Source organism: Aptenodytes patagonicus, chromosome 7, assembly GCF_965638725.1.
Source record: "Aptenodytes patagonicus chromosome 7, bAptPat1.pri.cur, whole genome shotgun sequence".
Taxonomy (NCBI): Eukaryota; Metazoa; Chordata; class Aves; order Sphenisciformes; family Spheniscidae; genus Aptenodytes; species Aptenodytes patagonicus.
Genome location: NC_134955.1, coordinates 5,623,982 through 5,645,919, shown reverse-complemented (window position 1 = coordinate 5,645,919; position 21,938 = coordinate 5,623,982). Strand labels below are relative to the sequence as shown.

At 39.1% G+C, this 21,938-nt stretch overlaps 1 protein-coding gene across 7 annotated transcripts in view; it reads right to left on the bottom strand.

Annotated features, from left to right (window-relative positions):
• Positions 1 to 790: 790 nt before the first annotated feature.
• Positions 791 to 21,938, bottom strand: part of ANO5 (anoctamin 5) — a 65,525-nt gene continuing 44,377 nt past the window's right edge. For all 7 annotated transcript variants that reach the window (XM_076343834.1, XM_076343835.1, XM_076343832.1 and 4 more), the window contains 12 exons: positions 21,239 to 21,344; positions 21,089 to 21,149; positions 19,284 to 19,435; positions 15,260 to 15,334; positions 14,340 to 14,562; positions 11,681 to 11,850; positions 10,459 to 10,556; positions 10,064 to 10,194; positions 8,156 to 8,361; positions 6,914 to 7,095; positions 5,692 to 5,797; positions 791 to 4,564 (listed from right to left, as the gene is read on the bottom strand). In XM_076343834.1, coding sequence (XP_076199949.1) covers positions 4,343 to 4,564; positions 5,692 to 5,797; positions 6,914 to 7,095; positions 8,156 to 8,361; positions 10,064 to 10,194; positions 10,459 to 10,556; positions 11,681 to 11,850; positions 14,340 to 14,562; positions 15,260 to 15,334; positions 19,284 to 19,435; positions 21,089 to 21,149; positions 21,239 to 21,344 — 1,732 coding nt within the window. In that variant the 3' untranslated portion in view covers positions 791 to 4,342. The remainder of the gene's footprint in view (positions 4,565 to 5,691; positions 5,798 to 6,913; positions 7,096 to 8,155; positions 8,362 to 10,063; positions 10,195 to 10,458; positions 10,557 to 11,680; positions 11,851 to 14,339; positions 14,563 to 15,259; positions 15,335 to 19,283; positions 19,436 to 21,088; positions 21,150 to 21,238; positions 21,345 to 21,938) is intronic.

Below are 21,938 nucleotides of genomic sequence, written 5' to 3'. Positions count from 1 at the left end.
CACGTCATAAAATTGAATCCAGATTCTCTGACTTAATCCAAAGCCCTACACTGGTGCCACAAGTGAGTTTTAAGAAAGATTAAAATATGTAGGGGTATCTATGAACAGTAAGACTTTCCCAGTCCCTCTGAAAAGCTTTAGCTCTGCCATATTTTCCCGTATATGCGCTCAAAGCTATTTAAATGCACGCGTGTGAACCACTCGCGCTGCGTGTGAAAGCTGCGTGTGTGACTGACGGAGAACTTGAGAAGTCACCTCAGGTCCTGGCATTGCAAGACTAAAAACTGTATCCAGAAAATGAAGGGAAAAGCAGCCTGGCTGAAAATGAACGCCTGTTAACACACTGTTTGTACCGTACCTAAAGGAAGATGAAAGTGCCGAGACTTTTTCACTGAACTGTGGTCTTCTAATGTAAGGAATTTGCAAAGCTAAATTCCCTCATGGGCTGTCACACACTCGTGCCATCTCGGTCCACATGCGTCGCCTACAATGTATGCAGAGCCTAGTACAGGTTTTCCTCGGTAATTCATTCTCAAGACGATGCACGAAGACAGAAACGACAGTTACACGATGTGATTATCAAGTGGAAGATGGCGGCTTTCTTCAATAATCTAGGAAACTTGTGAAGTTACAAGTGCAGGACATCTATATACAGCACCCAAATATCCTGCAATGAGTCGCAGAAATCTGTATGAATACTTCTTTCCATGGGGGTCTCCGGGCATTTAACTTTTAATACTTCAGCTTCTCTCCGAATTCTTGGAATTTTCAAAAACAAGCTGACAGCACATTAAAAATAAACACTGCTTTATTTGCCAGATTTAGATCTTATTAAATGTACATATATAAGTTAGCCGAATGCAATGTTTAAAAAATTTATTCCAACATTAGTGTATCATATATATCAGCAACATACTTAGCAGACAAAAATGCTACTCGGATTACACGACAGTACAAGTCAAAACAAGCAGTACACATAGAACAGTAGGGAAGTCCACCTATTTTCACTCCGTTCTGTTGTCTCAAACTGATAGTATTACATAAAAAAGTAAAAACATAACAACAAAATCTTCTAGAAAAAACAGTATAGTGTCTTATAGTAGCACTCTTATTTTGCAGTCATTTGCTTAGAACATACCACACTAAATCCTTCCAAGGTAAAAATACTACATTTTAATTGGAAGAAAAATAATCCCTGATTGTATTACACTTGAAAGGCCAATTTTCTTTTTCTAACCAATTCTAATGAAGCAATCTACTGTTGCTTAAATTACAGTAGTTCCAACACAGAACTATCTTCACCTTGGTTAAAGGACACTTTTAGATACTTATATTAAACACATCAAAATCAAATATTCCAACAGTAAGAATAAGCACATCCCCAAACTGACCAGTCCTTTTTTCTGATTTTTGTCACTTCTCAAGAACACTTCAGGAAATGTGTACGTATGTGAACCATTATAATCCTAATCATACTAATAATCTTTTGTCAAAATACTGCTTAATGACAAGTAAAGGCAAACTATTACGTAAAGAGGTGTTAGACTTATGTTGTTACGTGACATTAGCTCTTAATATGACAACACATTCTCTTTTCAACAGTTTCTATATACGAAGAAGTAATGCTATGAAGTGTAATGATATATTTTTAAGATACATATTTCTTTTTAAATAAGCTGATCCCAGATTTTTTCCACTTTCTATTGTATGATACAACATATGCAAAACATCTGTTTGTATAGCATTAAATAGGAAGTGATCTCAAAAAATAAGTTTGAAAGAAGCAAGAAGTAGGGGTCAAAACATCAGCTCAAATTCAGGGTCTGCAGGCAGGGCTTCTGCCTATCAATGCTGTATCCCAAACTAAGGTATTTCCCTGTTTTCCTCCATCTTGCTTTTAAATAGCATTATTCATTCTCAACACATCTATTTTGCTGACATCTTTTCAAGTGTAGCATGTGAGGACACTTTATTACAGGACCTGAAGAAACTAACGTTCCGTAAGCAGGAACAGTGCATCTAATGCTGAGTTTTCAAATCTGTTTTCAGCGTCAGTCAGACTGTACGTTTTGCATAGAAATACCATTTTGCATCTCCCCACCTTACCGTTTGAAGCAATTGTTTGCATTGCTAACAGTAGCAAAACCGTGAAATCTAAATTAAGCAGTTTAGTTAACAGTGTATGTGTAAGAAGCAGCAAAGTGCTTGCATTGTGTAAATTCTGGTGTCGCATACATAGTTGTGGTGACCGATACTCTTCTTTGGCTTATACGTTACGCAGCAGAGCTATTTTATTTATATCTGCATTCCTCCAATAAATCCATTACTTCAAATATATCTGAATATTCAAGAACGTGGTCAATTCATCACGAACGTGAATTGCCAATACGCTCGATTTATCAAGCAAACTTACAGAACGAAGCTGAATAACTTACAGTAACGAGAAATGTACATCTGCTTCAACTCCTTGACTGGCAGCCAAACCATGTGATGTTTGTTCGAGGTAGGCACTTCAATGTTAAAATGTTTGCTAATAACGACGGTTCCACCCAAGACATTGATTTAAAACTGTTACAACGTTAAGATTACTAGCCAAGTATTCCAAGGCGTAGGCTAGGTCTGCTAAAACAAAATATGGAAACCTTAAGTTGTGGATCTAGTAAACAGTACATCATTTGGCTGATAGGGAATACAAATCTAAATTTTTTTGTGTATACTTGCAAGGAAGTATACACTTTCAAAGTGCAAATATAGTAAAATTTCTAATCTCTGTAGCTAGTGTACTTCGGCGTGAGAGAACTCAACAGTCTGGTGCTACTTTATCTAAGCAGTCTAGGTATGAACGGCTCTCTGTCAACCGTTCGCATAGCACTAACAAACCCAAGTGTGCCCAGGCAGGCATGGTTTGGCTAACGCTGTACAGCTATGAGTGCAGGTTCACAGTATCACGATGCCTGCAAGCACACTTCGGAAATATGCATTTCCCCATAGCGACCATTTTCACATCTTTCGCCAAATGCAAATCAACAAGGCACTACGCATGGGAGTGTCGATATGTTTTAAATATACAGCAAAATCATAAAAATGCCTGCTTCAAATTATAAAATGAGGGCACATTCATAAACAGCTAGTAGCTACTTTGCACAAGTAGTTATTATGTATTTATAAACTCAGTAACTTCGTATAAAAGCCTCATGACAAAACAGAAAAAAAATCCTTGAAGATTAAAAAGAAAAAAAAAACCCAAAACAAAAACCAAAAACCCCAGGCTCCTACATATAAGGACAATAACAATGTAAACATACATTATTTGGCATGCTTAAAATCTTCTGAATACAAATCCATGTACAAACCATCCAGCTAGATCAATTAGTGTGGCGGTCCAGCTCCCAGTCCACTGCACTGTGCGGTTACACTCCATAGCACGCATCGAGTGCAGACACATAGCTTTAGCCCTTTGTTGGCATTCACGGAGAATCCAAACAGAGAATCCAAACAAAGGAGCAGCTTTGGCCAAAACTAACGTCAAGCATGATCTTCCAATGGCAGTTTTTGAGACTGAGAAAGAAATTAGCTGTATTTCTCCAAAGTGTATACATCTTTTCGAAAAACACTGTCATTAGATGATTCCACAATATTTGCCATTAAAGAGCAAACTCTTTGGCAGATGGTATCTTTACGAAAGTAAGTTATGGGTTTTTTTTCCTTCATTAGTATGTATTAACTGAATTCTGTGCCTATAAATAATTCCAAGTGGAATTAAGCCAATATAGCTTTAAAAATCCATTCCTTCTAAAAAGTGTATAGAAGTTCAAAGCTGCAACCAAACGTTTCATAAGACATAGTGGATACAAAAAAAGCCCCAAACCCTAACCCTTGTATCAGGAGCATTCTCCTATTTAAATGATCATGTCATAAAAATAATAATTCTCAGCATTTTCCACAGCGGGAGTCCTCTATGAAATCCTTTTCATTCAGCTGGGATGCAGCCTGGAACTTTGCATTTAGCAACAGGGGGAGGGCTTGGTGGTAATGACCTTACATCCTGTGAGCCCTTTGAGGGTAACATTCCCTATACCGGGAATCCAAATTCTAGGATTACAGGATTACACTTATTACTCAAAGTGATGGGTAAATAGGAAACAGTGCTGAAGTCATACAGTTAAGTAGCTTTACTAAACCTAGAATGCTCAGTAAGACTTTTAAAGAAAAGTCTAAAATCTTTGGAGTGAAAGCAAAGGGTTGAAACCGCCCTAGAGCTTTCAAGATGATGCATACTGAGCAAATCACAGATAAAAAAAAAAGCTAAAATGAGCTAAACCCCAAACAGTTGTTTTTTCAACTACATTGCTCTGGATAACTCCATTCTCCCTTCTGTGGCGATGAACTCCTTTTCCGTGGCTCGTTTATCACCTTGACACAGTCTCTCCTTCAGTTTTTCAAGTTCATACTCATGTAGGATCTTCTGCGTTAAATACTTTTCACGTTTTATTTTGGCTTTCACATCTGCTGGGACATCAGGAATCATCCATGCTACAAAGAATTTGACGATGAATACAACATGCTGCCAAAAAAAAAAAAAAAAGGAAGCCAGGAGAAATGTAACAACTCATTATCAAATGAAACACCTATTGTTTTATCTAACACCAAATAGATCGCTTCTCTTTTTGTTCACAAAGAGAATACATTTCATTTGGCTGTCCTGGAACAATACGTAACAAAGTAATGTGTATCTGAGATGTGCACGAATATTAAAACACTTCATTTTATGCAGAAACTAATTCCAAACTCCCTTTTCCTTTCAGAACTTGCAAGACAGTGGCTTAACACTGAAGTGTCAGTTATCCAAATTACTGATTTAGCTATTTTTAGCCATTTTTTTTAGCCAATATACATCACTGCAAAATGCCTTCTGGATTTTGAATACAGTCATCTCGCATACACCACTTTAATGAAAGCAGGAGAAGTGAAAGTGCTAGTCCTGGTGGTTCATGTCTCTTCCATCTGCATGAAGATCTTTTTTATTCTGCTGTTTTATTTCGATCAAATCTAGCAGTCTCCTCAGCTGTTTTCACTGTTCTTACTCTGAGATTAACTTCCTGAAGTTAAAAGACCTATTTATAGTAATCATTTAGGACATGAGTAAGGGTCTAGAGCACAGGTCTTATGAGGAGCGGCTGAGGGAACTGGGGTTGTTTAGCCTGGAGAAAAGGAGGCTGAGGGGAGACCTCATCGCTCTCTACAACTACCTGACAGGAGGTTGTAGCGAGGTGGGTGTCAGTCTCTTCTCCCAAGTAACAAGTGATAGGATGAGAGGAAACGGCCTCAAGTTGCGCCAGGGGAGGTTTAGATTGGATATTAAGTAAAACTTCTTCACCAAAAGGGTTGTCAGGCATTGGAACAGGCTGCCCAGGGAAGTGGTTGAGTCCCCATCCCTGGAGGTATTTAAAAGATACGTAGATGTGGTGCTTAGGGACATGGTTTAGTGGTGGACTTGGCAGTGCTAGGTTAACAGTTGGACTCGATGATCTTAGAGGTCTTTTCCAACCTAAATGATTCTATGACTATTTGGTATTACTTAGGGAAGAAACTATTTCATACTCTCAGCAATTCTATTTTCTGTAACAATAGTAACTACCTAGACAATCTGTAAGGTACCAATTTCAGAAGGAAACTTTGTAGGGAACATACCTCCATAATAATTATAAAGGCCAGTTTTGCAGCAAGAATGTGCCAAAACTGCATAGTGTGTAAGTATCTCCGCTCATGATCTGGAGGATATCGATAGTCTCTGTACCTGTTGGATAGAAAGACATGCAAAGGTGAAGTGTCATATTCAGTCTGAGACAGACTACAAGCTCAGTGACACTTACAGGCAAATACAGCTGTCACTTAAGGAACCTTTCCATCTTGTTTTAAATGGTCTGTTTCCTTTTGCAGAAAAAGGTTGCCTCTCAATTTGTTTCTACCTTATGTTAGCTTAAACACCCTCATTTTTACAGCAACAGAGGTGAGGATGTGTGAGAAGCAAAATTTTGTACATCGGTTACTTTTTGGGGGGACAATGATCAAATAATACAGGACAGAGTGATGGAACGTATCACACAGTAACGGACAAGTATTGAACAAATGCGACAGATTTTGACCGGTTACGTACTGGACAGATGCAGGGTTTAATGGAAGGACAGTCTTGAGTACGTGTTCTACACTCACGTGTATAAATGGGATAAAGACTCCTGGGGCTTTAAAGCTAAAATATCATACAAATGTAGCTGCTTCTTAAAATGTTGGGGGGTTTTGTCTGGTTGGTTTGTTTTGGGATTTATTTTGCATCAAATCAAGTACTTTTCTTTTACCATGGACTTCTCCAAAGTTCTTTCTCAATTCTTCTAGAACCTCCAATGCTTCTTCTAGCGAGAAAGGACTATTTTTTTAATGAAAGCAGGATGGCCCAGATCCTTGGTGGTATCCAGCTCAGTAACGATTGACTTTAAATACCATATCTCATTTTCAGCTTTGGAATCTAAACATCCCCTTAATGATACTTTCTTGTCCACTCAGGCATTGCAGCCTAAAAACCTTTGAAAATATAGGCTGAAGTTTGCAACCTTAGGGACATAAATCTCCTCCATCACTCAAAAAGCAACAGTTCAATTAAGTAACAAACCAAAACCAAACAAAACCACATTAGCAATGAGACTCTCTTAAAACAACAAAAAGGTGATTTTTTTTCATTACCGTCTCTTACCATCTCAAGTACTGCCTTGTTAATAACCTAAGTATTACCTCTCACACTTCAGAATGATGAGAATGACATAATTTAATTTCTAGTGGACTACTTAGATCTGCATTGACTTTTTATGCTGTATTCTAAACAAAGTGATAAAATATTCATTACTACACCAACACCAACCTGCATATGACAAAGTTTTCTGGATTCAGTTTAGGCTTGTTTCTGTCAGGAAAATCTGAGATTTGAAACACTGACAAACTATTGTTTATGTACCCAGACATAGGCGAGTCTTCATTTTCAGAATAAGCATAGTAGTAAACTAAACGAGGAATCATATCTGATGTGAATGCAACAATAAAAGCCTGAAAAAGAAGTTGGAAAAAGAAGTTAAGGAATTAGCACACAAAACTTGTGAGCAGATTCATAAAGGGGTTTTGGTACCGTGACTCTGTGGCATAATCCAGGATCTTTTAAGCAAGGGTGAGCATGATTAGGGCACTTTACCTTGGTAAAGACGCTGACTGCAGCCTCTGCTGCAAGGACCAGCACTCAGTGAACAAAATATGTGAACAGTCAATTACAAGAGGCACCAAATCCCAAATATACCCTTACACCAAACTGTCTTCAATCTGTGATAACAGCACTCCTTAGTGAAAGAGGAGATGTGGTTTTGAATTCTTGTGAGAAAGGATGAACTCAAACCCAGTGTGTGATCACTTTATGAAAGAAGGGGAGCCATTTTCTCCAGCTGTATTTAAAAAGGAAACAATGGCTACCAGCACATTTTGCCTGGAAACGTGAGATACTTAGGATGCTCAGGTACCTTGCTAATTAGGCAATACCTGCAAGTGGGTTTGTTGCCTAAGATACTTGCAGATCTGATACTGTTTACTATTCTACATTAAAACCAGGCAACTCTTTTGCTCAGCAGTCTGCTTTACTTTATACTTAAGATGAAATACTAGCATAGCATTTAGTTTCCAGTTTATAACAAGTACTCTGAGCCATTGCCCCCTTAGGGGCATCCAGAAGCAGCTGAACGAGCAGAATCCCCACAGAATAGGCCTCATAATGACAAGACAGAAATGTCATCCGGCCGACAGAATTAATCCACCTCTCCTGTCCCCTCTGGACAATCAGTGTGCTTCATCAGGCTAAGCTTCAGACTGACTTACGCCATTCCAAAACACTGGAAAAGACAGACAAGTGAATGAAAGATTATGGTTCAATGAAATGTGGATTGGGAGCTGCACATCGTCAACGTTCGGAGAAGCCAAATGGTTTGACCCTATCTCCGTAGGGTAGCATGTGATAAAGTGAATACTGTTGATGAAGGAGAAAAAGCATCAGCTGATTTTTCAATCTGCAAATTCTGAGTACACGGAAGAATCAAAGTTGATGCAGCACAGTTAACGTACTTACATTGGTGACAACAGACAAGATGGCCATTCCGTTAAGGATTTCTTGCCAAACTCCTATGCTATGTGCTTTTGCAGCCACAGGTCTCCTGTACTGAGTGGTTAATTTCCAGGAGTCTACTCGAATCTCCAGGATATTATTCATCAGAGCAAGAAGGGGAGCCAGGGGAAAGGACGCCACGAAGAGAGTAATGAATCCAAACTGAATGACTGCAAGGGAGAAAAGAAAAGTGCCAAAATCTGCCCCGAGTGCCAAAATCTGCCCCTACAAAAGTATCCTCAGGGTGACAATGAAACATGCAAGTTGCCACTCGCAGACAAATGGCAAACTTCTGCCAGGCTGCAGAACAAGACACCTCCAGCCCTGGCCTGAACTAAGTGACAACCTGCCCCAGCCCCAAGACACTTCTCTAGTCTCTTACGGCTGCCATTCAGCAGCACCCAAGGGAACAGGGCATTCAGGTCCTGCCAAACGGTGCTGCCAGCAGTGCTGGATACTAATTCTTTCGTGATGCTGCAGTTCTCCTCTCGTGAATGGAATATAACTGTAGGGGAATGGGAATGTACTCATACATCAAATTTCTGAATTACAAGAGGAGTCATTTAAAATAAAATAAAATGGCTAGTTTTCCTCTCCTGCAGTTTGTATATAGAGGAAGCCCATTCTCCTAAATGAAAAAGAAGAAATACTTTTACTTTTATCACAGCCTTACCTCCACCTACTGTTATTGGTTTAGTCAAAATATTAATACCAAATCTGTATATAATAGTTCCACTGTGGAGTCTTAACATTAGTTTAAGAATTGCAAATAAAATACGCAAACGATCCCTTTAGTCATTACCAAAATGAAATGTCTCTTGGTACAGAATGTGACAGTCCTCAGTGCAGAGCCAATACTGCCACTATATTTTAAAGACAGGAAATAGAACATCTTGTCTGGTTTAGGTAGTGGATAAAAATAAATCTCCATACACCAGTCATCAGCTTTTCCATTATTTCAGCAATCAGTTCTTCATCTTAGACAAGCAACAAAATTCCTACTAGCTTAGCAGCCCCAGGACAATGCTGGAGCATTCTGGTTCAGTTCCAATTCAGGAAGAGCAAGGACATCTATTAACAGGCACGGCTGACAACACTGATGGTTCTTAGCGTATGAATTTCACAAGATCACAGCCCTGCATGAAATATCATGAAGTGTATGAAGTGACAACAATACAGTTGCAAAGCTCTAGGCAAGAATTATTTCTGTACAAATAAAACAATACAAGGGACCACTTTTCAACAAATTTTGTCCTTCTAATAGACAAATACTAATATTTTTTTAGTGTCTTTTACATTTAGTTTGGCTTCAATTTCTAGTTTTAGTCTCTCAGGTTTTGTAAAGTAATTTCATATGCTGACCTGTTCACATTACCTTGGCAAAATCCTATTCTGTTACCCATGCTCCCTCTGCTGGTCTACTGGACTGTATTGAAGCACTGATCGGTGCAAACCTAAAACTAAATGGATTCTCTCTGATCCAGATCTGCAGTACCCATCCTTACAGCATATTTGGCACTCGTCCCATACATACAGTTCCACTGACATCAGCTGAGAATATGCTTGGGAACGAGAACAGAACAGACATCAAGACAGCTGGCTGCACTGAGAATAATGTTCCCCATTCAAATGAGGGAAACAGTCTTTGCAGATTTCTGTGAAATTCCCTGCACTCTAAGATGCAAAGGCAGGTTGGTTTTTTTTTTTTAATTGGGTCGACCTATTTAATGATTTCCAGCAGTTAATCATCTACTGTTTACCAGATGAAAGCGGTGGCATCAACCCGTAACAATTAATTGAGAAGCTATTTTTTTGGAACTGTCAGTACAAGGTGTCTTGTCCTCAATTCCAAATGTGTATTTTTAAACTTACCCATTTCTAGATATTCATAGAACAGGCCTAAGGCTCCAAATATCTGCAGATCATGGTCTTGCTCCCAGCGACTGTATAAATTTTCTGGATTATTTCTGGCTTTCCGGCGACCCCACCAGTTACAAATCCAGCTGTATATGCAGAAAAAAGTTAACAATGAGAGAAGCAAATCAAGTATCTTTCTCTAAGCAAACTCCTTGTTGCAACGTGCTTTTACAAGCACGGCTTTCATAAAAAGAGGCCAAAAGCCTCTATGAAATGAATTTACTTGTCAGAATTTGTGCTTAATTTACAGAATTTTTCTTAGCTTCTTCATATGGCAATACTTGTTATCACTCCTTCCAAGAATTTCCTCTGTCTATAACATGGGCATCTCTGTGTAAGAGATAACTTACGGTACAACGGCCTCTTGGATATTTCCCCAGATCTGTTTGCCAGCCATGACAATGGTGAGCTGTGTCGTCAATTCTATCAAACAGCCCGCAGGATCGCACTGGCAGAGACAAACTGGGGGTTAATGGACATTAATAATGGACATTACCCAGATAAACTATATTCTACTACTGTATAAATGAAAGAAAGAAGAAGAGTTCTTAAAACTTGTTAGGACAATACTTAACTTTCACCTGGACTGCCAGCTAAGATACCCCCTCAGGAAGGCTGTTACAGAAGGGCTTTCAATGCTCAGTGTGCTTGAAAAAACACACACCAAAACATAACGACCGTTTAAAGAGAGAGTAATTCAGAGATGCTTCAGGCTGACCACTGTGCAGATACACAAAGGCGGGGCAGCAGGATCCGCATGCAGCAGCCACCCCACAGCCCCAGCAAGGTGAATCTATGGCGCTCGGCTAGCTCTCAACACCAGACCAACCCTGACCTACCAAGCACCTGCATTTTCTATTCACAACCCTACACCAGAGGTATTTAAATACCTGCCAGTATCTGGTCTCTGCTGTTTGCTGAGAACACTAGTTTTGAAGTTTCAACTCTTCATTGAGGCCTTCTTAAGAATTTAGCAGCCAGACCAGTATTAGGAGATACTCCATCAATAAGTGCACTGCATTACTTCATTGTGTTTTGCATGAAGTTTTTCCTCCGCTATTGACTCCCAAGCAATGCTTCACATTAAATATTGTCTCATCTCTGTACAAACAGCATAATGAGCAATGAAATGAGGGAAAAAAGCAGAAGCTTACAGATGCGCCTCTTACCAGATGGTTTCTCTGAAAATGTAGTGCCTCAAAAAGCTTACGAAGACACCCATAAGCCAGAGACCATTTCCATTTATACTCGCTTTCTTCAACCTAGAGTATCACTTTTAAGACCTATGGTGAGATCCACTGGTATTTCAGGAGAACTGGGGCCAAGGAAAGCTTTTAGATTTTTCACCCTTGGGACCAAGAGCCACAGATTTTCACTGCAGGTGTTTCCCTGACTAGCAACAGCAGGAAGAGTCCTTGGAAACCCTCCATCAGCCTCAGGATGGCCAGCTGAGGTCCAGCTCATTCCAGACCAAACCTGCAGCTGGCAATTTATGACTGCACAGGTTGGAGGGGATAAAGAGTTTAAAGTAGTTTATTATTATTCAATCCACCTTAATCAAGAAAGTCCTACCTCTTCGTTTCGCCAGCGATTAAACATGTACGTGTAGGCACCTGGGTAACCAACAAACTTCCCTTTGAAGAAGGCCACATAGAAGCAGGATGAATAGTAGTTGACAAACTGGAACAGAAACATTTTCATAGTGAGCCTGTTCTCATACTCCATATGAGTTCTGGGAATCTCTGAAACCAGAAAAGAGTAGTTTTATTTTCCTTTATTCCCTTTAAAAGGATACAGATTCATAAATACTCATCACCCACACTGCCCTTACATCCCAAAGGGGCGGGGGGGGGGAACCACCTACAAACAGTTCAGCAGATAGAGCTCCGGCTCTCAGACACCCGATCCTTAATTTGCAATGCAATGTTCTGAGTAGGCAGGGAAGTGAAATTCATTCTTGAAACGTTTATAACCTTCAACTTCCCCTTCTTTGTACTGTCCACCAGCACTTGCCCATGCCCAAATCTTACACTGTTTTTAGGAGATCCAAGATGAATCTCACACATTAACTAGCAGGGTCTCCTAGACGATGAAAATTCCACTGTTAGCAATGCACATGATAAAGAATTTTTTTTTCTTTGTGGTAGAGAAGTATGTTATAGTACTGATTTTTTCAATATGCTGTATGTGTGTATTTTATATTGAAATCAGCAGAAACTGGATGGACCCTGTGCCTCTGAAAGATGAGGCTCATAGTAGGGGGAAGAACAGGGAAGGATACAGGCATCTCGGTGGTACTGAACATCACCAAGCCTTTGCTTAAGATTTTGCTGCCTTTGTAATCACATTCTCCATCATGTTTGCATTTTTAAAGGTAGCAGGAAGCCCTAAGCACATTATTGGTAAAGTGTGCTGTTAAATGATAACATATAACCAATTCAAGTTGGGAGAAAGGGGAAGAAAATACACCACAGGCATTCAAGACCCTCTGAATTGGTCAGGACCTGGCAGATGTGTTGAACTCACCTGCCCTATGGCAAAGTTATTTCATAGCCGAGTAACCTAACGCTTCCAAGCTTGGCATAAGTTTGCATGACAGAAGGTATTTACTGGGAACCCGCTATAGAGGAGGCAGTACTCGGGTGAGGTAGTCTGCCTAGGATGCAGCTCATTAAAATATTTTTATTGGCAGTGAGCTGTTCAATAGTTTATGTCAGACACTCAATGTCTAGAGCACCAGAGATAGGTTATACCTGCACATCTGAAAACAAAATCTGGCCTAACCCTTTTAAGGAATTCAAGAGTAAAGGGAGTTAGAACAGACGCTCCTGACGGCTGCAGCCCACATTTCATACCCTGGACCCAACCGTGTCTCTAAACCTGGGCCAAGTGTAGCTGCCACGGCCGCCAGAGGAGGGCAGCAGTCCCATAAAAGTAAACATTTATTTTTCCCTCTGTAACCGATAACCGCAGGTAGTGCTGACACTTAAGAAATTAATCCTCCATGCTTGCAAGCAGCAAAACAACATTGCTGAGCCTTGATGCTTATATAATTCATGCCCTTCGAGAAAGAAAGATTAAAAAATGATGATTTTCTGGTTGGTTTGGTTGGTCGTTGGTTATTTTTTTTGCTAGGGGCACTTTTACTTATTACTTGTTCTGTCTTTGGTCTAATTTGGCCCAGTGAGAGAAATAATACAGATCTCCGAGACAAGAGATGCTTCAAGATAAATCAAAATAGAGCCAATGCAACATCCCATTAAGTTTCTGCCAGAAACACCTTCCAATTCTTGATTCCGCTTGTAAGACTCCATAAAAAAAGATCACCCAACTGTTTTTATGACAGCTGTACAAACTACAAATACATAATACTTTCAGCTCTCCCCCTCAGCTGAATATTCTGCAATTATTTCTTTCTATAAAGCACCTGCAGGGACTTGTACATCTAAATCATCAAGGGCAAACAAAGGAAAATACGTAAGAAGGGCTCTAGGGAAGGATATTTCCAGCAACCAAGCAACAGTCAAACATAAAATCTGCTACAAAGCCAACAGATCTTTCTGGGCCTACCTGCCTGCAGGCTCCTCCAGCTCTGCAGTGAGCCTACCGCAGGTAACGCTACCAATGGCTACAGCCACAATAACATCTTGGGCTCAACTTCTCAACCTGCTCAATCTTTGCCTTCAGTCTGTATTAACTCCAAACCTGTAAATCCATAGCTAAGGGAAATGGTGCCAAGAGAAAACCCTGGAAAATATACGGCCCTATCCCATCCCCCAGCCTCCTACCTTTTCCCCCCAAAGTAAGAGACATGATTATTTAGCCTTTTTTTGTAAAGATGGCTGTGAAAGCTGTGATCTATTTTTTAAAAATGTATCTTCAGGATTTCTAATTGAAATACTGCTAAACCAAGACAGTTTGATCTTGCTTTGGTGGCTCTAATATACCACATGATAATTTTTAATTACGTTCAGAACTCTGTTTGTCTCTGTATACTAGTTTTCATATAAGCAAACATTATACTAAGAGAAACCAGCTTATGATAATTATTCAAATGCAGGGAAAATGTTCAGTATGGCCATGGATACAATGGAGTCATTGCTGCAAGCTACAGACTAACGTCCTAGTGCTCCCACTGCGCCCGAGCTGAGAACAACTACATAGAGCACCTCTAGATGGGTTCTACCTTTAGTAATTCCTTGAAAGTTTTGTCTTCAAGTACACCGCTTACCCATATCAGTAATCCAGATGGCTATTCTCTCATATAAGAAATTCAGTATCATGATGATGACAAAATTCAGGCATGAGGCTGTGACTGAAGTTGCCAGCTGAGGGGTCAGTAATCCACTGATGGGCTGTAAACTTTGAGTGTTCTCCATCAGGCTGGCAAAGGCAGCATACACGGCAAGACGATACACAATCACAGCTATCATGCTAGCTATAATCAGAGACACCTAAGGACAGGACAGAAATGTGAAATACACTTACAGCTCGGTATAGCTAGATGCATGCAACTTTTGAAATAAGATGTAAATCATCATGCTTTATAGTGTTTAAATTTTGTTCTTTATGGGTATGAGATCAGCAGCACTGAAATGCAAAGCACACAGGCAAAATGCTTTGTTATATTAGATACATTAAACCTAACAATTATTTTGTTAACACAAGAAAAGCAGACAATCTAATACCAAAATTAAAAAAAAAAAAAAATAGTGGAGAAGGATACAGACTCATAGAAATGGAGATGGAAGGGACAAGTCAGATTGTATTGTCCACCCTGAAATTCACTCTGCAGATATTTCTACAGAGGAATGTGTAGATATTTCATTGTAGTGAGTAATACTTTTTTTTTTGCCTTTACTACAATTTTTTTCAGTATGGTCTGTTAACAGCACATAAGCCAGAGAAAAAGTTATCCCTATGCTAAAATGTCCAATCAAATTACTAATTAATGACAGATTTCCAAGGTCTTTTTTTTTTTTTTTTAATCTGAATTGAAGCGCATTTTGCATGACAGCAGGAAATCTGCAGGACGATAATAAAAGCATGTGTTAATATCATAGGATTAAAACCAGTTTGTGTTAATGTCATGATTAGTGATGATCAGCAACTCTGATGTATGTTAAAATGATGATTCAAAAAGATGCTCACCCAGAACAACACTGTAGTTCCTGAGATGCAGAACCGCACAGCCTGGCTAGTTATAGGCAAATAAGGCTCCATCTCCTGAAACAGTCAAGCAAGCACAGCACAGTTCACAAATCCATAATCTTATTCTAACATCAAGCGGCACACAGAGCTCTCATCAGCTGTGTGAAAGTGCCCACATCTGAGGAAAACCATTCAGAACTCCCCTCTCTAAAAGAGCAGATAGGACATGATTTTGAATGTGCTGGGGGGAGAAAAAAGATCAGGACAGAAGTGGCCATAACAATGCCAGAAGTAAAGACAGTACTGGGAAAGAATGGTTAAACCTTCGCAAAAATCAATCAGTAGCTGAAAGAAAAAGACCACCTCCTTCGTTAGATGAACAGGACAGAACTATTACTGTAATGCTACGTCAGCTGTCATACAGCTCTGCGTCCAAAACTGGACTGAACTTTAAGAAATTCTGCATGTCGAGATTTATTTGGATGTACCGTGTTTTTCCACACAGCCAGAGAGCATTTTTCTCCACTCCTTCAATTCTTTTTTTTTAATTGAAGAAATGGCTACATTCATTAGTTGCCAATCTCTGCTGCAGCATCAGGCAGCTAGGTCTTACCCAAGCGAGTATCCCCATATAGCACATGAACAACTTTCCATGTTCGTGTAAAGGTCTCTTTTTTGCAACCAACTCTAATTCCTAAAATATCAGATTACACGTATTAAGAAAGGATCATTTAAGAACTAATGCCAGTGGAAGAATATTTAGTAAAAAAATAATCTGAATTTGATAAATCTTTGGGACAAGGCATTGTAGTATGCTTACGCTCCTCTTGGACACAGGGGCACCGATTACTACAGGTGAGCGCAATATATTATATTATATAGTATATATATATAGTTATATTATAATAATTATATTATTATATATTATTATATTATTATATATTATAATTATATTATAATAATTTAATATATTATATTATATAGTATATATAATACATATTATAATTATAATATATATTATAGTATATTATCAGTAAGTATATTGAACCAGGAAATGCTTGTTTTGACAACAGAAGATACTGAACCTGTAAAGTGGTGTTGAAGAGAGTTTATTTCCTGTTGCACAAAAGCCCAGAACGTGCCGAATGCACTGGTGTAACGCAGTGTAATTACGCTGAATACAACGGCCATAACTGAGCTGCACATTTCTCCCTGACACCACCAAGCAGTAGCAGTTGTTTTACAAGCGCGGCTTCTCGATGGCGATATTCTTCAGTCAATCGGCATGCTCATACCGATGTGATTTTGTTTAAAGTGCAACGTGCTGTTCTCTCAGGCGAGATATACTGCCTGTATCTGCCTAAATATACTTACTAAACACAATTATCAATACTGTACTCTCGAGTCACAACAAGTTGTTTGATGATGAAAACAGTTAAAGGCTCTATTAACAGAACTATAAAAAACAGCTGAAGATAAGATACAAGCACAGATATCAGGTGGCTTTACATAGGCTCATAACATTTTATACCTATTACGTATTAATAATACATATATTCTATACTAAGAACAGACGTTTCGCACATTCTAGACTATTCAACAAGTTTTCTACTTTAGAACAAAATGTAGGCAATAATGTGCAATGACAGAGCCCAAATTTGAATGGAATGCTTCATTATTTATGTAAATTAAGATTCTACTGTAATCAGCAAAACCAGATGTTAGCTATGATCTAGCTAAATAGTTCAGCATTGTGACCACATGAGGTGTTAATTAAAGCCTCAAGATGGGCAATTTCTGTTTCAGTGCACCTAGAACTTGGAATCGAGGCCAGGAAACAATTTTCTGAGCAAAGCAAAGCCAGCCTTGGGACAGAAGAAACTCAGTGACCCGTATCCATGTTATCTTATCAGTATGCAGAATTAAGTTACTTGAAATCACCGTCCTTTCCCATGTTCAGTACTGCACATTACCTAATGAAAGGAAATTACACTACAGTGTGGCCAACCCGTATGGTTTACTATAACTGGGTATTGATAAGGATCACTGCTAAACCCTGCCTCACAAAAGCTTCTGAAAATCCACCAAGGTAATAAATTGATGTGTCATAAAATAAAAGGATTGTACAGTCATTGAATTTTTATGGTAATTGTTAATGCATACTTAGAAAGCACAAAAAAGTGCAGTATCTCACTCTGAGATAAGAAAAACATACCACGGTCCAACTTCTGTTTCCAAAATAAAGTCCAAATAAATCATCCTACCCAAGAGATCTGCATGAATTTAGAGAGAACAATCTTCTCTCTCAGGACAGCTATACAAATGCACCTCACCCATGCCATCTTTGGCTGCTGCTGCAGCTGATTCACCTCCCCAGACTATGGGTTTTGGTCCATGCTGTACGTAACCACTGCCTACGGGTCAGCCCATTACTTCCCTGTCCTCACACAATTACCCTCTGCTGCAGCCCATTATTTCAGAGCACACAAGGGCCATGCCGCCTGTGCAATTTCCCCGAGCTCTTTCCTTCAACTGCAGCAGAACCACAGATGGTTCAGCTGGTTTTGGTCACTGTGCAGCCATGAAAGGAAGTGGAGGTTTTGAGCCTGAGCATACAAAGGGATGCAAACTAGCAAATAATACGCAACAGGCAAGGATCTGTTTTCAGTTAGGTGAACTAGCTAATCAAAAAATGATTTACCTGACTGTTTTCCTGAGCATGCAGAAATCAGTACCTCGGCAGAACTACACTCAAAATCACAGTGCATGGTCATCAAAGATCTCTGCATGACTACAGCGTACAAGAAACAACAGCATTACTGCTGCATGTGCAGAAGAGGAAAGAGAGACAGAAAAACTGCCTCTCATGAGAAACAAGATTAGTGTATATATTTCCTAATAATTAAGGAGAGAAACCCTGAAAGACAGGGCTACTGTTTATGTAACAGTGCTGCTTCCCATGTTCTGGCTAAGCTTCTATTTCTTTTCTGAAGACTGTGTTATCTAAGTCTACCTATGACTAGTGAAAACAAGTTATTTATATGCAATTCTAGGAAGAGGAAGGATGATTTAAAAATACATCAAGTTAAGATGGTAGATGTTGTATTGGAATGCAACCATCTGATCCCTAAATTTGTCAACTAACTCCTACCTAAATTAAATTTAAATGAAGACAATTAACATCTAGTAGGTATTTACATAGAGCATTTAACAGAGTTAAGTAGTGTGGTTAATTGTATCTCAATTAGATTTTAGACAAAGGGCTTCAGCAGCCTTCATCTCTCTAGCATTCCCCAAAGTGGCTGTATATCAGTAACAAAACCACAGCTAGTCCCACTTTTGTATATTTAGATCAAGACAACTGCTCCTTCGTATGTTGTGCAGGGATGAGAAAGAGTGCTTTTAAAGGCACGAAGATTTCAGAGAATGCTACCTTGAAACGTGAAGGACCCTGTAAAGATGGTGTTAGCCAAGTGAAAGCTATAAACTTCGCCTTTGTGTTCCTGATTTAATATATCACTTTCCTGTGAAAATTAAAATCAATAGAGGATACTTAATGAAAGTTATGCACACTCCAGAGGCAAAAACCCGCCATGTTCTCATTTATTCTGTGTCAAAAGCCTAGGTAACAAAAGACATCTGCAGGCAGAGAGCCATGGTCCAAGAGATGGGGCATGCCTGTCACGTGCAAGAGGAGGCTGAAGTGCTGAGCGCCCTCGGTTACTGCTACCTTCAGACTGGAAAGCAGGACAGCCATGCCGCAGTGGCCCTGCGCCAGGGTAAACAGACCCTTGAAAGGCAGGGCTATCAGCTCCAGAACTTACTGATGCTAACACAGCTACGCTGCTTTCGACAGTTGAAGTGTTTGTGTCTGATACTAGTCAATCAGAGCGCAAACCTCAGCACTCATCAACTGGACGCCTTCAGTGAGAAAACAATGTGTTACTAAATCCTGCTTTGATATCAAACTATCTTTCAGCACACAACTGAATTTGCATGCATGTCAACCCAGCAGGCTCATTACCTGAGTTACAGGATTCTTCTTCTTTTGGGTACATTTTGCCTCGTACTCAGGCCTCAGCTGGAGTTGTTGCTGTTCCTCTTCAAAATCAACCAAATCCCACTCATATTTCAGTCTAGCTTGCCGTCTCTTCCAAAACTCCAAGAAAAGTGTAACTGCAATTTGGAAATGTTAAAATACAGTTAAGGGAGAAGTGAACAAGTTCATGAACTAAGTTAAACTTATTTCTGCACTGGCTTCTATTCTGCGATCTAGCATTTATCCTCACAGTGTGACCCATCTATTTTTATTGACTACCTATTAAAGTTCACAGCTAAGATGACAATATGGATTAAGTAATTAATTAGCTAACTGAATTCCAGAAGTGGATGACAAGGAAGATGCCAAGACAGAATATGGGTATTTCCATGGTTATGACGACCATGTTCAATTACAGTTTAACTACTTTTCATACGCAAATAGCAACACGGAACTGACAAAGGAACACGATGATTCAACTAATTGCTTGTGTATAAACCTGTAACACATGAACAACTATTACAAATAAGCAGAACTGTTTTCAAGTAGTATGTTCAAAGATTTCTGTTGCTTTCTGATGATTATTTGATATCATGGTCATTTTAAAGACGGTGAACGTCTGATGCTTTTCATACGATCAAGAGTGAGGCTGGCTTAAGAAATTTTTAAGACACTAGAGAGAACTGATTTCATATATAAAATAAACAACTATAAAAGTTATACTATTATATAACATTTAAAAAGCCCTCTATAAACTACTGTAAAATGTAACCCTTTGGTAATCTGATTGTTCTTATTTGAAGTGGAGAGGTTTTACGGTTTACACAAACACAGGAAAGCTTATCTTCTGCAGTTCTAAAAACATTTTCTGGTACTTCCCGAATGACTAATCCGTGTCACTCAAAGGCTAGTGCTTAAAACCAAGAAAAGTTTAGGAAAACAGCCATACAACATCTTATTCGATTTTTTGGTTTTTTGAGAATTTTCTACAAAAAAGTTAGTGGCTAGGTCCTTTGATAACAAATACACAAATAGGTTTTCTATTAGCACACAGAGATCTTTGTGTGTTAATGAAATACCTATATTCAAATTGAAGATTTAATGATGATATTTCATACAAACAGTATGAAACAGGAGACAAGGTATTTAAGGAAATAAGAACAATAACTACATTATCCTGCATCTATAAACCTTCACACAGTTTAAGAAAAGAACATGTATTCAAGACAATACAATCTTAAAAGTCTGAACAAGTATCACTTGGTGTGAAACCATGCATATAGAGGGAGTCAGGAAATCCACCTATTTCTGCATCATCAAAACATACGATAATGTATGAACTTCATTGGCATAGAAGCCAACTGATTCTCATCCTAAAAGTGCTGCTAATGAAGTGGTAGTGCTGGACCACCATCCAGTGAAAGGACACAAAAGCTCTCTACTCCCTCACAGGGACACTGATCATGTGCAGGCCTCAGCAGAGAGGACTCTTAGAAGGACTGTGTAAGGCTGGACCACTCTGTTTTAGGTTACTAAGGAAAGAAACAAATGTTAGCAGTTAGAGTATGCAATGCTTATGATATCCTAGATATCTGCTGTATTTTGTTTGGTTTTGTTTAAGTCCAATCCCTCTGTAACTTTAAATTACTTTTACTCTTTTATCACTTCTGCATCTGAGGCAGGATATTAAAGCGAAGCCATTATTCCTCTTCTTCCCACTTCCAGGCTCCCTCAGCAGTTTGGCCAAGATCTCCTTACTGCTTGACATAAAACTTATCAAATGTACTCACCCCATATGCCCATGAAAATGGCAAAAAAGAGAGTTGCCACGTTGTCAAACAAATGGGAATACTGCAACAGAATACGCAGGAACAGGTCGGTACCAAAAGAGTTTTCAGTATGAACAAAAAAGACAAGTGGCTGGAGAACCAGATACAGACCTCTGAGGACTCACAGGTGGTGTTCAGTCTCCAGTACTCACACTCTCGGTCACAAAGAGGGCACATGATGATCTCTCCTCCAATTGCAGGGTCACAGATTTCTTTGCTGAGGAGAAAATATTGTACAGTATCTGTTTTCATAGCATCTTAAGAGCTGCTATATGAAATTTATTTAAAAAACAAAAAAATTAACAGCTTCATTTGTTCAAAGCTCAACATCTGCAGCTTCACAGAGAAGATGCCAAGTCTTGTCACATTCACTGGTGTTAACCTGTAGCTGGTCAGGGCAAGCCAAGAAATGTAGCAGCTGCTACAAGGAGCAGAACTAGCAATTCACTTGGTATGGGCTTTCCAATTCTATCGGTAATGAATCGGAAGCCTGTAAGGAGCTGTACTGCACATGCACTGCTTTCAGGTGAGACAGAAACCATGTTATTTCTCATCAGGTTAGTAATGTGTTCAAAACACCTTTTCTAAAGCAGAGGTATTAATTCAGCTTTGCTATCTACAGTGAAATTTGCTACTTCAATTTAACTACTACAGTGGGAGAAGTTTACAATCCTATGGTGGTCCTTCAGTATCCAGAGAAATCTGAACATGTATAGCAGTATTCCCAGGTGAATTCTGAACCTAGCTAAAATGTAAGTCTCAAAATGACGTAATTCAATGGAATGGGTGAGAATTTTAACTTGTTATTCAT